This window comes from Takifugu rubripes, chromosome 19 (genome assembly GCF_901000725.2).
Source record: "Takifugu rubripes chromosome 19, fTakRub1.2, whole genome shotgun sequence".
Taxonomy (NCBI): domain Eukaryota; kingdom Metazoa; phylum Chordata; class Actinopteri; order Tetraodontiformes; family Tetraodontidae; genus Takifugu; species Takifugu rubripes.
This window is the reverse complement of record NC_042303.1, coordinates 10,350,253-10,366,863: the sequence shown is the minus strand read 5'-3', so window position 1 is coordinate 10,366,863 and position 16,611 is coordinate 10,350,253. Positions and strand designations below refer to the sequence as shown.

The following is a 16,611-nucleotide window of genomic DNA, read 5'->3' as shown; positions in this document are numbered from 1 at the left end:
CATCACTTTTCAATAATAAAACTGTCATTTAGTTTATTATTCGGCGTTGAGTCGAGCTGTGACTTTTGTTCTCGCCCCAGTGGACCATAAACCTGAATAATTCACAGCAAAACATCAACAAACAAGATTAGAGACATTAATAGGACGCAGAGCATTGCTGGTTCTCCCCTTTGTGCTTCTTATCTCAACCTTTTCAGCAGCTCTTGTCTCGTCTCCCCCCCTTCATCTAAGGCACAGTTTTCTGCAGAGATGGGCGGAGGGAGGAATCAGAGATGGGACACTAGCTATCAAAGGCGCCGCGTTCGCTGTTGACCTTAGACGGGATTTAAACGTTCCCTCCTGTCGCATGCACAGCCTGCAGGGTGGTGCAGGAAATCCAAATGAGTGTCTCTTCTGTCTAATTCACTGCCAGAAGCAATCACTGTGAGGTGCCGAGCCAGGACAGCATCTGGCCCAGGGCTACACACACACACACGCGCGCGCACACGCACGCACCTTGTATCTAGGTGGACATAAAACCAATAGTTGTGAATAAATTATTCTGACAAGCTTAGGACTTTATAATAAAAGTCTTATGAATTATACTGTTGAAAGTGTGTGATCATATAGAGATATCAGAGGACACACACACACACACACATCCTTGTTCCCCTGTCTTTGTGAGGGCATTCATAGACATTATCCATTTCCCAACCCCATACACTAACCATTCCTATCCCAACTAACCCATTAACCCCAGCTCTAACCTCAATCCTAAAACCATGTCTGAACCCAAAATAGTCCTTTTAAGTTGTGAGGAGCAGCCAAATTGTCCTCACTTACCAAAAAAGAATGATTGTTTTGGTGCTTACTACATAGCAAATACCCACACACACACACATGCAGCAGAGAGCACGTGTGTGTGTGCGTGTGTGTGTGTGTGTGAATCTGCGGGAAAACTGCATGTACAGCTTTCACAAATGATGGATGATTACAGAAGGACGTTTCCTAATTAAACTGATTGTTAGCGAACATTCAAGCACTCATCAAGACTGAAATACAGTTAAAAAGGAAACGCTGACAAATCTAGTGGAGGCTGATCTTCAGGATTGGATTGGAATGACATGCCTGCTTTTAATCTGGATGTGTAATCTGGACTAACGTCATTAAACACAGCGGGTTTATTGGTAATCCCACCATATGGCTGGAAATCAGCATCAGAGTGTGGCACACGCTGAGCTCTGGTTCTTGGGATTAAACCATTTACACATCAAATCATGTTTCAGAGGCCAGAGCACCGTCACCTGCTGGCTGCCTGTCCTCAGATTAGGTCAAAAATGTGCCCTGCCCACCTGTGTCCTGTCTCCTGGGGGTCCTGATGCAGACTCAGCAGAACCTGTGTCGCTCTCATTTGTCAGCTGCTCTGATCCAACGAAAATTAATCCTGTTTAACTGAAGTACCTGTTTGAAAATGTGGACGTCTGTCGCTCCTGGTGATCTCTTTCCTCACGTCTCAGCAACTCTGAGACAAGAGATGAGACAAGATGGTTTCAACGGCACTTGTGTTAACCAAGTGCGACCACGCAGTCTCCTAGAAGCCTATAGTAGTCCTCTTGCAGGCTGTTTCTATGCGTCAGGCTGTTTCTAGTCCGCCAGTGTTGGTAATGTTCCTCCACTCCTCAGAGGTGTCGTTATTGCTGCTATGAACGCGATCGTGTTCGTTGAGAACCCGAATCAAAACTTTAAAATTTAAAATTGTTCATTCTCGGTTTGTCCACATTTTCTTTCCCCCCAGCATCATAATTCTTAATCCTTCCCCCCCGTGAGGGACGAGCTGGACATTTCCATTCACATACTCACGCACTCGTTGAGCATGCAGATTGGGGCAGCTCCCAAACTCCTGCAGCGGGGAGCCTATTACACTAATTTAGACTGCACACATTTACAATTACAATAAGTTTGGGCCAATAAATAAAAGGCATGATATCTCATCAGCACGGTCCTCTCCAAACACATTTGCATAACTGCTTTGCCCTTTTTGCTCTGAAGTGTATGCAAAACAGTCCAACCACTGAAGCGCATTCACAGTCCAAACGGGTTTTTAGTCTGAAAAATGATTCTCTGATTACTTCAATTACATTTGTGGATGATTCAGCAATATTGGTTTAATTACAATAATCAGAGGTCTGCTGACAGGCTGGTGCCAACTCAGCACTGTTGTGGTTTCCCTTTAATTGCTTTGCCATTTTAATGCTTGTAATCTGTCAGTGTGTGTGTGTGTGTGTGTGTGTGTGTGTTTATATTTCTATTAATGTGGGCTCCGACATTCAGGTTGACCAAAAACTCCCTCGAAGCCCCAAATCCTTTTCTCAGGGAGAGGATTGGGCTGTACTGGGAGGGTGGCTCCTGCTGGTGGGGGTAGAGAAGATGGGCAGAAGAGGGAGGAACATAAAGAGAACAATTCCTGTAATTGTTTTAAAGATGTGCACCCAAAAACTGAGGTGGGTGAGTGGGGGCAAAGGTCAGCCTTTCAGCTCTGAAGACAGAGCGACTAAGAGAGAGAGAGAGAGAGAGAGAGAGAGGTGACTTATCTGTACATGCAATGTATATATATATATATATACACACACACACACACACACACATATGTAATGTACATAAATCTGCTGCCTCTGCAGAACACTCTGGTACACTCAGAGTGTCGTGAAAGTCTTTGTGCCGGTCCGTTCTTCTGTCCTTTAGCGTCTCTGCTCCACGCTTGAATGTCTTTCAATTTATTCCCTGTGATAAGTCTCCTCGCTCTCCCCGATAAACGATGAAATGTAATAAACCAGCACACAACTCCAGTAGTTCTGTCCCTCTCAGACTGTCTGAGCACGCTGGATTTATCTTCCTCTCTGCTGCTCTTTCGTGTGTTCCCACAACTTTATCTTGTCGTACGAAAATGAGCGATTAAATACATTAATTCCCTGCTGCTGGGAAGAGTGTTGGGAGGAGTTGTCAGGAGGACTCCTGTAAAGGCATTTTTATTCTACATCTCCTTGTGATGCTAGCAATACACTCTCTGAGATGTAGATGAATCAGGGCTCGCTGTTGCACAGCTCTCCATCTTTTGTCCCTGCAAATCTGCAGAAACTCAGCCAGGTGTTATTCAGCATGGACAGAATGCCTGTAGATTCATCTAATAGGATAATAGCTTTATAATGCTAAGCTAATGAAGCAGGTCTCATATTCATAGAAAGTTGCTGCTCGAAACTTTGGCTTAAACTGAGTCAGTGTTTTATAACTTAAATGCAGAATCCTTATTTGTCCGTGCATCTCCACTATCTTTTGCTCAGAACCTGATTCAGAGACAAACACGAGGGTGCTGCAGTGACAGCAAGTATCCAGCAGGGAGCAGAAGTGAGGTCCCTGGTAAATGAGGCAAGAAGCAAAATGAGCCTTGTTGGAGGGGAAAAATGAGAAGCTGTGGAGGAATGTCATTTATTCCATTTCCCCCCTCCATATTTCACATCCTGCTGGGTTCATGATCACACCAGCCAACCCCCCTCCCTCTGGCTTAAATTCCCCCAGAGTCCCGAACAGCCTTTATTTATCTCATCAAGACACCTGGCACCCCATTCCGCACAAACCTTGCTGACTGTTTTCTACAAGTGGAGAGGCAGTTAAATTGTCCATTATTGCCAGACCATCAGGGATGAAGGAAGAACGTGACTGCGGGGCATCAGAGTGGAACCTGGGGAGGACTTTTGCTGGCTGCTGTGCAGAGTCTGACAGCAGATAATAGGTGTTTTTCTTCAAGACTCATCTGAGCTCTTATAGGACGGCTAATAGGAAGGAGAGAGGACTCGGGCTGTCTAATGTTGTGTTGCAGCACCAAAGACCCGTTTGTTGCAGTTCTGAACACATCGATTTAAGACAACGGCCTGATGTTTTGAGGATGTTCGACTCCCCTGATGGTGCTGTTCTTCTTTTAGCCGCTAACAGCTGCTGATGGCTTTAAATTGGGGAACAGTGGATTTATTAGCATGCCTTTAGCGTCGCTAACAAGAGCCAGTGCAAAAAAGTAAAGAAGAAGGGTACAATCGCACTCTTTACAAACAGTCATTTGTTCATTTTGGAAACAACATTTTAGCTAAAGGAAGAAAAAGGAGTGAAGGAAACTCTAAAGTTGCATCAGTAGCTTCAGTTGTGTTTTTGGTTCTGTTACTTTCAGCAATGGCTGAAGAAGACAGACAAAAGTCTCTTCTTCTAATTACTGAAATAGTAATGTGATGTAGCGTGTCAGCACGCATAACAACACCGTGGCCCGTTCCCTCTATTTCACCAGGCTGTAAGAGAAACATCTGAGCACCAAGAACGATGGCATCCAGACTCAGAAACACGTGTGTAGTAACATCTTTATTACACAACTTTCATCCTCTTCCTTCCAGCGGTTAGATTGTAAACCAACTGCTGCTTTTTTAAACAGACGGAGTCGGAGAGGACTCACGTGCGGGGTCAGTTGAGCGTCTGCTCCCTGCTATTCTCTGTTTACACCATCAATCATCACTGACCCTGGCCGTGCCGTCTCTGCCTGTGACTCAAGCTCACCGTTGTGCAGTAATCTCCTGCATCCTGATCATTCTCCCAGGTTATTCACGCTCGGCAGCCTTTTCATAAACATAAAGTGATTCCATTAGCGACCAAACTCTCTGGTTAGAGCCGTTCTGAGTGAGTCGTGCTGCTGTGAGCAAGCTGTGTTCTGTACGAATAAAAATATTATTAGTGTGAAGAGCTCCGTGGTCACTGCCTAACCTGCTAATTAACCTGCAAGTGAATATTTGACAGAAAAAAAACCCAAAACTTTTCGATCCTCTTTGATTCGCCTGAAACCTCCAGACTCAAACCGTCGTAAAACTTGCCGTTTTGTTCGTTCCTGAACACTTTGAAAGAAGAGCAGAAGCTCAGCACTCGCGCATGTGAAGGCCGAGACACGTTGTCTCTCCTGGAATAAATAAACATCCCTAATGTTTGCAGGGTGCTGTAGAAATGCCTCTCAGAAATGCTTCAAGTCTGATGGATCACAATCCTTCCCTTCATCACACATCAGTGAGGAAAACCTGCCGGTTATGGTTATTTATTCTTTGCATATTGCATTATGTCTTAGTGTGTTTAAAAACGATATTATTGGTAATTAAATATGACGTACATCATCAAAGATTTGTTCTCTGCCTCTGATGATTTTAATGATGATTTTAATTTGTTAATAGATCAGCCACAGCGGACCTTTAAGGGTGTAACACTCCTGTTCCTGACAGCAGACTCGCTTTCAATTCTCTTATATGCTTTCTCACCACTAGATGTCGCCGAATTTCACACGATCACAGCTGAAGAGGGGAAATCAAATGGACAAATGGAGATTTGTAACAAAGGGTGATCACTTACATTAAACATGGAACTGGAACCTTTGTGACGTCAACGTTCTGTCGAAAATAAAGTTTTCTGTGAGTTTTCTCCCGTTCGCCTACGTCTGAGAAGCGTCTTAACCTTTGAGGGTGCGATGGAATTTAGTCTCCTGGAGTGGGTATTGTCACACACACCCCCCCCCAGGCCTCTGATAAGCCCTGTATAAATGGCTGAACGAGGCATTTTATCACTTGGCTATTAAAAAATGGAAAGTGTTCTACTGTGCGCAGGATTAGTCGATATTCAATTAACGCAGGCAGACGGCCATGGTGACTGTTTATCAATACCTCTTTGTAGCTGCGCACCATCCACACACTTAATTAAACTTCCCATTAATGGTAGCAAACGAGTGCACAAACAAACGCGCGGCCTGGGTCGGGCGATCAAAAACCTGACCGCCCCAAAGCGGAGGTTGGTACGAGCGGGGTTATTTAAAGGTTCGAGCCGTCCCAGAACATCTATTTTGTGGCTAAAGGAGGATTTTCTCACAGGTGTTTGTGTGCCTTGAATGCATCCTCAGCCTGTGGGCCACGACTGACCTCATCCGGGGGGTCGCCAGCTGTTTTCTGACAGCAGGACCACGTTCAGAGGGACTCGCAGCACAGACACGGCTCTCCTCTGTGCCTCAGGCCATGTTACAGTTGTTCTATCAGCTGTAAATCGGGGACGACACTAATCTGGGCCACCGAAGTGACCGTCTAGACCCCGATAATGATCTGTCAACACGTGGTGCGAGCAGATACGTCGCGTCTGCTGGACTCTGCGGACTGGAATAACAGTCGCCGTGAGTTTCACAGGCAGGAGGGAGAAACATCAAACTCCACGTTGTCTGAACTGAAGTGTGATTTGATGAGCTGCTGCGATATTTCATCAAACACTCAGTGGATTTCCTTTGAATTTTACATTCAGGTGGCTCAGAAAATGAAAGTGAAATTCAAATTAGCATCTTGTAGACTTTCACACTAATTCTCCTCCTCTGACTAACGAAGCTGCTTTAGACTGATAATGAGGACGCTCTGCCGATCTCTTAAAAATGAGGTTAGGGAGGTCAATATCTAGGCAGACAGTCGTAGAGCGGCTGAATACTGTATGCAGACACACAGTCTGATCATAAATATGCTAACTTTGCTCAGGATTGTGTTTGTGCAGCATCTCTAGGTTTGCACGTCCTGCTGTGTTATAATAATCCTAAGTGCTCATATCAGGAGTAACCACGCGGTGAAACATCCCCACCGTCCACGCCGGCTTCCATTTGAAAATGGCCTGATGAGCCTGTGAAGCTAATCGTTCCAACTGTCACGGCAGCACCGTTAAAGTAGCCTCTGCGAGCCCGAACAATGTAGGAAAAAAAAGTTGTGTTGCTGAGACGGCCAGTGCGTCAGAGCCAACCTGCTGCGCCACCATCAAGTTCTGCATCCTCTCATTAGTATTGCACGCTCAGAAGTCCATCACCGTTGTTCATCTCTCTCTGCCGCCGTGTGAATACCAATGAGCTGCTATCGCTCATCTCCCGCGGCATCTCTCCTGCACCGTCTCTCTCTCTGTTCTTTACTTTCTTGGGTTTAAGATGAGATTTGCCGACATTTGTGTGTGAACTTTAGCTGCAGTGGACAGTTTGTGTGTTGGACCCACAGACAGGCTGCACTTTAACCCACCCAGCAGTAAAACTTTCCCCGTGTTCTCGCCGCAGCCCTATTGGAATCTCCTTTTGTATCGGGCCTGTTAGAGCGCCGTCCTCTCTAAAGTTTGCTCTCGGAGTTGAAATGTTTTCCCCTCGGGTGCCTTGAGCCAGCCCCCTTTCCGCCGATGTGGGGGTGCGCGTTCCCAGGACAAAGAGATGAATATATAATGGAATGAAAAAAGAGGGGGTGGGAGAGACAAAGAGAGAGCGGGGTGACTGTGTGTGTGTGTGTGTGTGTCTGAGTGTGTGAGAGAGAGTGAGGAAGGGAATGTGGGAGCAGAGGGGAGCTGCTCTTATCCTGCTGCCATACTCTGAGAGGCGGAGGACAACTGAACTGCTGTGTTTCCTCTATTTTCTGAGATGACTACTAACTCACACACTCTGCGTGGGGGATCAGAACACTCCGGAGTTAGAGAGTTACTGACGAGTAGCTCTGTCGTCCCCCCCCCCCCCCACACACACACACACACTTTCTCTCCCCTGGTCCTTCAAACACATGGTACAATCCATTTAAAAGGCTGCATGTCATCCCAGTGTGTGCTGGGTCCTCTCTGAAAGCAGCTGCTCGCAGCACATTCTCCACGGCGGGAGCGCTCACTCTCTCCTCTGCCTGCGGAGCTTCATCTTCTCTTTATTCCGCTCCTCCTCTGTTCCCCGCTCCCACTTTCTTTTCCTCCCGCCACTCGCAAGCTGGGGTCACCCCAGCGGAGGACAGACGGAGGGGCTGGCTCAGACTTTCTTTTTCACTATAACGTGCACGTGTGCGAAGTAAACTGTGGGGGACGGAGCACAGGTGGAGGATGAGGAGAAGATAAAAAAGAGGAAGAAGGGACGGTTCTGGCTTCACCCCACTTGACATCATGCTGCTCTGTGTGGGTTTGGTCCTCAGGGGAAAATCCTTAAAATGATGGAAGACAACAAACACTTGGCACACAGGATCGATGGGGCCATCCAGTCTGCCAGCCAGGAAGTGACCAACCTCCGCTCCGAGCTCTCCGCCACCAGCCGCCGACTGGCCGAGCTGGGCGCCAGCAGCCCCCCCGGCTTGGAGAACCACCACCAGTACAACCACCAGGATGACAGCCTCCACTACCGGGGTGAGTGTCACGGCACGTGTGTGATTGTGTGAGGAGCAACGTGTGTTTTTGGGAATGTGCTTGGATGTGAAAATTCCTTCTTTGCCTCAAACTGCACACTAGACTGGAAAACAGCAGACAGAGGGGAGAACATGAGGCAGGCTGAGTGTTGTTATTAGATGGGAGGGGTTGGGGGTAGAGAGCGTGGGCTTCAGTGGGCTGCGAGTTTGGTTTCCCAGGCAGCGGCTGAACTCCTCTGGGCTGCTTTCCCTCCAGTTCTGGTTGTTTCTCTGCTCTCTTCCCAAAGATCTGCCTTCTCTAGCGCCACGAGCCGTCTTTACTCTGGGGCAGAGACTGAAGGCTTCATGCTGTCACATGAGACACATCCGCTGTAAAGTTTTGGCTCCCGATCCTGAAATTGCAGAACCCATGAAAAGTTTCAGCTATAAATGCTGTTTATTATTCGATTGTTGAATGCTGAGGGTTTTATATCCTTTAATGTTGGCCTCTGGCTTATGTCTTACTCAGAATGAGTGCATTAATGATGGGGTTCACTTTTCCAATGAATGGAAGAGAAATGTAAAGAGGAACGTTCCTGGATTCCAGCTGGACTTCTTCTGGGACACCAGACATCACAGTTAACGCTCCGCTGGATTTATTGGGCAAAGGAGATAATAGTTGGGCATAAATCTCTTAGATAATCCACGTGTGTTTAGCTGGACATGCACGAATCGGCCAGGAAGTTGGTTTTTATTACCTTTAAGGACACATCCGGTGTTTAGTACATGTTGATCCACAAAATCTGCTTCATACCTCATTCGTACATGCAGCTTATCACATTTGTCAGTTCCATTGGCATTTTTCTGGTACTGCAATCCGGTCTTGGTAATAGCGACTAGCTTATTTCCTTGTAAAATGGTAATTTGCCTCAGCTGTGGTAGATAACGGAACCTCTCTGTTCACCCACTAAAGCTCCTGCTCATGCTGGCAACATGGTGGCATCTGTCCGCTAACCACAACTCATCGCAACAAGTTGAGACATCGCTGTATGCAACTTTCCTCTGTGTCATATCAGAAGGTTTATTTGGCCCTATTGATTATTTATTTATTTCTTCTATATTTACTATCTATATGTAATCAAGAACACACTCTGACACAGTATTAACCGACTGTGTTTGAGATTGCCACTTTGTCCCTATCATATATGTATCCACTGCAGCAGATGGGTTCTCCCGTTGACTGCTGGGAAATGTAGTTTTAACTTTTTAACTTCTCTTTGTTTCCTAAATGGCGACCGCACAGCCTGCAGATGCTGCGCTGGTTTCAGATGCGATGAACAGTTCTCTAATGTTCTCTGAGGTTTTTCTGAGGGGTGCACATGGAAGCACAGCAATTTAGATTTTGTGGAAGATGATGTCACTTGCATTTTTGCAAACATGATAAAGTGTGAAGCGGGGTTGACAGGCATGGTTAATTTATCTCTGAGATTGGACAGAAAGCTTCCGTGCTTGTTTAATGTAACAAAATCTGTAAATCTGTGTGACTCAAATCCCCCCCCCCCCCTTTTTTAATGCAATCTTCTGTGTTTTGGCTTCCAGGAAGAAACTAAAAAACAATCCAGGAATTCCATCTTGAGCAATAGATGACTGTTTTTGAAAAGCTTATCATTTTTTCCAAACAAATAAAGACAATCTCACTAATCATCCCATCGATGCCTTGAATCCAATCATCTTTTACAGATTTGCCAAAGTGTTGCTGTGTTGTTGGAATGTTAAGTCCAACGGTAATTGTTGGAATATTACAGCCCCGCTGAGAATTCTGGGGTCCGCACGTCTGATTCGGCAGCAGCAGCGTGAACAGGCCGCTTTACGTTCCCACATTCCTGAATGTCAGAGTGGTGATGTCACACTTCCTGTTCCCACAGCACTGGCTGACTGATCCAGCTAACCACCGCCTGACCGTCCCCAGTGACCCGAGTCTTCACAAGCCCTTTTACTTATTCTTATTATTATTTCAAACCTGACAAAGATTGCCAGGGTTAGATGATTTAGGCGAGGCCTCTTACACCAATCGCCCGGTGTGAGCCTGTGCAATTTGCTGTGTGATGAGCCAGCATCCAGAGGCTTAAGGAGATTAAATGTTCTTTAGGTGTGTATCCAGTCCAAAACTGGGCTGTTTGTTAGTCCATTTGTTGCCCCGCAGCGTGCCAGACCGCACGGCCACAGAGACCAGGCTTTTAACATGCACGCAGTCACTTCCTGTAAATGTATTAAACTTCTGTTAAGTTGCCAGATTGGAATCTTTGCCAGTTACACCTGACAGACGTCCACCAAGGTTATAAATACTACACTTCAAATCACCTGAAAACAATTTCTGTCCTCAAGCTTTGGCTTCATCCTGATTTATGGAGTGTTCTTAACGCATATTTTGTTTTACAAAGGATAATTTTTCCTCTGACCCGGCCTTTAATTCAATCCAGTGGCAGTAATTTATTCATTGCCAGGGTGAAGACGCCAGTTTTATTACAGGCCCCATCTAATCCATTACACCGATGCCGAGACCTTGTTTAACATTCCTAAATGACAGTGACCAATCGACTGCCCTGCTGCCAGATGTAACGTCTGTCAGACCTCGAAGGAAGCGAACATTAACTTTAGAGACGAGGCTCAGGAAAGCAAACGTGTGATTCAAGCTGGGGAGTTGACTTTAGGTTTTACATTAATCTCCCAGATTATCTGTCTTGGCCTGACACTTTAAAGTCAGCCATAATTAAACTAGATTTTGGTAGGGAACCTTTGGTTAAAAACACAAGGATGGAATATAGATGCATCATGTTTGCTGTCGTGTGGGTTTATATTGGTGAATCTAGTTGTTGCTGTTATTTCATCCCATAGACACGAGTGCAGCTCTCTTTCTGTCAGTTCATCCTTTATTTGAGCAGATTATTCTCGATGGCCGGGCCAGCGGCACCACAGCGACAGCACATCAGTTAAACATTAGCTCCATTCAAAAACACTCTTCACACACGACCCAGGCTGCCAGGTTTTTCCAGGCCTTTGAACTTAGAACAAGGTTATTGCTTTTAAAGTGGAAGCTCAGGTTGTAATTTATTCCAACCATTAGGTGGAGAAAAACCCAAAAGCCTTATTTCCAGTTCAGCTTGTGCTGAAGGACCAGCAAATGGACATTTCCACCATAAAAGAAGACAAGTGAGTAGAAAACACTCGAAAGGATGCACAATCCAACATATCTAAGACGGCTAAAAGGCTAAAAGGCTAAAGGGCTAAAGGGCTAAAGGGCTTTGTCTTCTGATTCCAAACAGGCTTCATCTCATCAAAACCATAATGTATGTGGCCTGTAAAACATCGCGGGTATCAGATCTAATCACTGTAACCAAGTCTTGAGCTAGTTTGTTTGAAGAGGTTCATTTTTTTTGTTGGCAGATGTCTCCTAGCAGGATGTAGCAGCTCAGAGGAAAGGAAATGCTCTGGTACCCTTATGCCCGACTTGTGTGTGTTCACTACTGGTGTGTGTAAAGTTAGTGCAGAGGTCATAATCCCTATCGATAATGTCTGTCCAGCGGTGTGGCAGCAACAGTTTAGCTTGTCTTTCTGATGCATCAGCGCTTTTACAGCATATTTACTATCAGGGTTGTCCTCCTCAAAATCCTCCTTGTGAAACGTCAGGTATCTCCCGAACAGCTCTGCTGCAGAGTCATTCTCGGGAAGAATCCTCTCCCCATCTGGCCTGAGTTTTTCAGAGGCCCCCGACTCGCTCATGACCTCACTGTACACGTGAACGAAGCTGGGAACAGAACACCCAACTACAGCAGCGGGGCCCCACCCACCCCCCTCTCTAGAGACCTCCCACCTTCCTGTTCACGTGAAAGTATGCGGTGCTGTCTAACCTTTCCCCTGTATCTATCAAGACTAGGATACCCCCTGTCCCCCCCCCCTGCCCCCCCTTCCCCCCAGCCTGATATTAATGCTGCATGACAGCAGAAACAGCAGCAGAGTGGCAGCGCCCCACACTCACATTTTACCCCTCTCTTCTCCTCCTCTGGAGCTCCTCCTGCAAAGAACTGATCACCACATCCTGAAAGGATGACGTAGCTGCTGGTAGCTGCTAGGCATTTTTGTATTTAATGTTTTTCCATTTTAACTTAAGTGTGGCTGCACTCATTAGCTGATTAAAACACATGAAAAAAAAAATCCTTCCAGCCACGCAGAAGGCCTCTGTTCTTCAGTTCTTTGCGATGACAATAAATAATTAAGGAGTCTGGTCATTTGTTTTATAGTGTAATGTAAGCTCAGGTAATAACCTGACAGAGCTGCAGAGGCCTCTCCTGAACGTGTCTGCTCGGTCTCACGTCCTCGCGGGGGCTGCAGAATGTTGCCTGTTTTGCTTCAGTCTCTAAAGTGTTTCCACGTTTACAGTTCACCAGGAAGTTCGCCGCTCTGTTTGCATTTGTCAAGGGTCATGTTTGACGACTGTTTCTTCAGATCAACCAACATCAACACCGCCTCAAGTGGACAAAGACCACCTGCTGGGATGGCTCTCCTCGTATTAGCGGAAACATGCCAGTACATACCAGTGCAATAACTGGCGTACTGGCTGGCTCTCCGTACCAGCAGGGGGTAGTATACGTGATTCAGTGAAGACCTTATCAAAGGACATACAGGAACATCAGTCCTACACACACCGCCATGGAAACAGGAGCCAACTAATGGCTACAGTTCCAGCCCGCACCTGATGTGAACGTTTCTTTGAAAATGTATCTGTAGATGCTGAAGTGCACTCAGCTGGATGAGAGAAAGGGTCAGCAAAGAGCCTTTTCAGGTGGTCTGACCCTGGAGCAGAAAGGGAGCTGCAGGAGGCGATCTGCTCTCTCGTTGTCGGATTTACCTGAACGAAGCTTCACCAGACGAGTCAGTAAAAGCCCACTCCAGCAGCCTTGGCTTCAGTTTGACGGTAATCACTGAATTCTCTGAGAAACTTACTCATATGCAGCAGGCTGACACATCTGCACAGCCCCGTTCCTGTAGATGGTTGTTTCCTCTTTGTCTTTTCAATGAAGACGGCTTTTAACTATGAAATTCCTGCCTGGAGGTCACAGCTCAGGTTAAGAGCTTATTATGAGACTGGCCTTTTCTGGGAAGTTAGCAGAGAGTTTGATTAATGAGGATGCTCTTCATCACCATCGCTTCCTCATTTCCCCCCTCATTTCCTTCACAGCGACCCTTCATCATAACTTTGGAGCAAAGTACTCAGTTGTTTCCTTTATTTGGAGAGGAAATGGCCTGCAGAGAGTCAGCACATGACAACACTCCATGTCTCTAGTGAGCTCTGAGCACCTTATGTAAGGATGTTATGGATCGGGTTTTATTTTGGGATTTATGAGGTGAAGTTATGCAGGTTCTCTCATGACGCCCTCAAACTGCAGACATTGAAGTGGTTGAGGGTTGACTCCTGTTAAAGGCAACGCGCTGGGGTGGCGAGTGAAAAAGATTCACTGTGTAACCGCGATGGGACGTAAAATAATCCCAGTAGGAGGCTGCTGGAATTATTTGAAGGCATTTGGGATGTGCCTCGGACACTGTCTGGCTGTTTCAGAGCCTGTTTCGCTGCAGGATGGAGGAGATAACGATCAGCTCGCTCCTCACCTTTTCCTGAAATCAGACGAGCCTTCGTCAAAGAAGTAACAAAGAGACAGATTGGGACTCCGTACCTTTGCTGAATGGTTCTCAATGTTCTGAGTTCCTTCTGCTGTAACGCTTCACTGCTTTTGCAGCAGAGATGTGTTACTGCGATGGGAGGTCCTGTTGGCTGCAGCTAAAACATGCTCCCAGAGGAAAATTGAGAAGGAATGAAGGAAAACGTGTCTTGAGGATGTGCAGAGCGACTCAGTGCATCCAGAGGATGCAAAACATGACGTCGGAAGCAGAGGATAAGGATAAGCAGAAGGCTACAGCGCCTTGGCAAACCATCTGGGTCACGCCTGACTCACCCAGGACTAATGGGTCGGACAGTCCTGGACACCAGGAAGCTCTGGAAAATTCCTTTTGTTGTTTGGGATGTGCCAGAGGTCAGACGTTCACGTCCACATCAGATAGAAATTCAAGCCTGAGACAGAACATGCACATGCAGAACACCAGAACATTAAGTGGTATTCAATCAAAACTCTTCCACAAAGTTCCTCCTCAGAGGTTAACGACAGTCGGAATAACCCTCCTCCCCAACAACCCTTTCCTGGTTGTTGCAACAGAAACCAACATGAAACCTGATTGTCTTCGTTGATGCATCGTGGTTGTCTCTCTGGGCCCTTTAAAACATCAGCCTGTGAGTGAGCTCACAATATGATCCATCTGCATCCTGATGGCATTAGCTTAAAAGCTTATCTTTGCGTAGTTCTCCCACCATGGAGGTTCAGCACAAATATTTATCAGGTCACCATTCAGCTCAAGGAGATACAAATGTGAATGTGCCGCGGCTGTGCTGCAGAAGCACGCTTTCCTGTAACACAGGTTATTGTCCGGATTATGTGTGCAGCTAAATTTTACCTCAACGCTTATATAGGCGCGCTTCCGAACATGCTTGCGCATCAAAGAGGTATCTTTATCACCAAGCCTCCTAAATGTTGTCACAGGGAGCAGGCAGTCAAATCAATCGCCAACAAGATTGCTTTCTTTTCACTGAAAGCCTCCATTTTCCACATAAAAGGATCTGACGATTGCCTACCGCATGTTCATCTCGCAACACACACAGTTTAATAAATGCTCATCATGCCTTTTAAACACGAACAAGCGCATCCTCAATAAAAATAAACCTGCTAATCTGTTTAAATTAGCATGACGGTGGGAGCTGCCATCGTCACCCAGGGTCTTACGTTTCAGAGTTTGAGTCTCTTTTCTTGCTCAGACCCACTGCAGCATTTCCAACAGCAAATTGTGCCATTTTCCCACCATAAGAGACATTAAATATTGAAGCTACGTTTGTGTCACCGGAGTAAGGAGGATATTTCTCATACACCAACTTTGCCGTTTTCACCCTCACGTTTGTAGTCGCAACGATTACAGTGGGGCAAAAAAGTATTTAGTCAGTCACCAATTGTGCAAGTTCTCCCACTTAAAAAGATGAGAGAGGCCTGTAATTTTCATCATAGGTACACTTCAACTATGAGAGACAAAATGAGAAAAAAAAATCCAGAAAATCACATTGTCGGATTTTTAAAGAATTTATTTGCAAATTATGGTGGAAAATAAGTATTTGGTCAATAACAAAAGTTCATCTCAATACTTTGTTATATACCCTTTGTTGGCAATGACAGAGGTCAAACGTTTTCTGTAAGTCTTCACACGGCTTTCACACACTGTTGCTGGTATTTTGGCCCATTCCTCCATGCAGATCTCTAGAGCAGTGATGTTTTGGAATGCCCTTGCTGATGGAAGGAGATTTTCTCTCAAAATCTCACGATACATGGCCCCATTCATTCTTTCCTTTACACGGATCAGTTGTCCTGGTCCCTTTGCCGAAAAACAGCCCCAAAGCATGATGTTTTCACCCCCATGCTTCACAGTAGGTATGGTGTTCTTTGGATGCAACTCAGCATTCTTTCTCCTCCAAACACGACAAGTTGAGTTTTTACCAAAAAGTTCTATTTTGGTTTCATCTGACCGTATGACATTCTCCCAATCCTCTTCTGGATCATCCGAATGCTCTCTAGCAAACTTCAGACGGGCCTGGACATGTACTGGCTTAAGCAGGGGGACACGTCTGGCACTGCAGGATTTGAGTCCCTGGCGGCGTAGTGTGTTACTGATGGTAGCCTTTGTTACTTTGGTCCCAGCTCTCTGCAGGTCATTCACTAGGTCCCCCCGTGTGGTTCTGGGATTTTTGCTCACCGTTCTTGTGATCATTTTGACCCCACGGGGTGAGATCTTGCGTGGAGCCCCAGATCGAGGGAGATTATCAGCGGTCTTGTATGTCTTCCATTTTCTAATAATTGCTCCCACAGTTGATTTCTTCACACCAAGCTGCTGACCTATTGCAGATTCAGTCTTCCCAGCCTGGTGCAGGTCTACAATTTTGTTTCTGGTGTCCTTTGACAGCTCTTTGGTCTTGGCCATAGTGTTAAACAAACAGGTTCAAACAGGTGCCATTAATACAGGTAACGAGTGGAGGACAGAGGAGCCTCTTAAAGAAGTTACAGGTCTGTGAGAGCCAGAAATCTTGCTTGTTTGTAGGTGACCAAATACTTATTTTACTGAGGAATTTACCAATTAATTCATTAAAAATCCTACAATGTGATTTCCTGGATTCTTTCCCCCCATTTTGTCTCTCATAGTTGAGGTATACCTATGATGAATTACTGGCCTCTCTCATCTTTTTAAGTGGGAGAACTTGCACAATTGGTGACTGACTAAATAC

General features: G+C 45.9%; 1 protein-coding gene across 1 annotated transcript in view; it reads left to right on the top strand.

The window, feature by feature from the left end:
* Window positions 1–16,611, top strand: part of kaznb (kazrin, periplakin interacting protein b) — a 67,461-nt gene that overhangs the window by 17,401 nt on the left and 33,449 nt on the right. Inside the window, exon 4 of the mRNA XM_011613979.2 lies at window positions 7,998–8,205. Coding sequence (XP_011612281.2) covers window positions 7,998–8,205 — 208 coding nt within the window. The remainder of the gene's footprint in view (window positions 1–7,997; window positions 8,206–16,611) is intronic.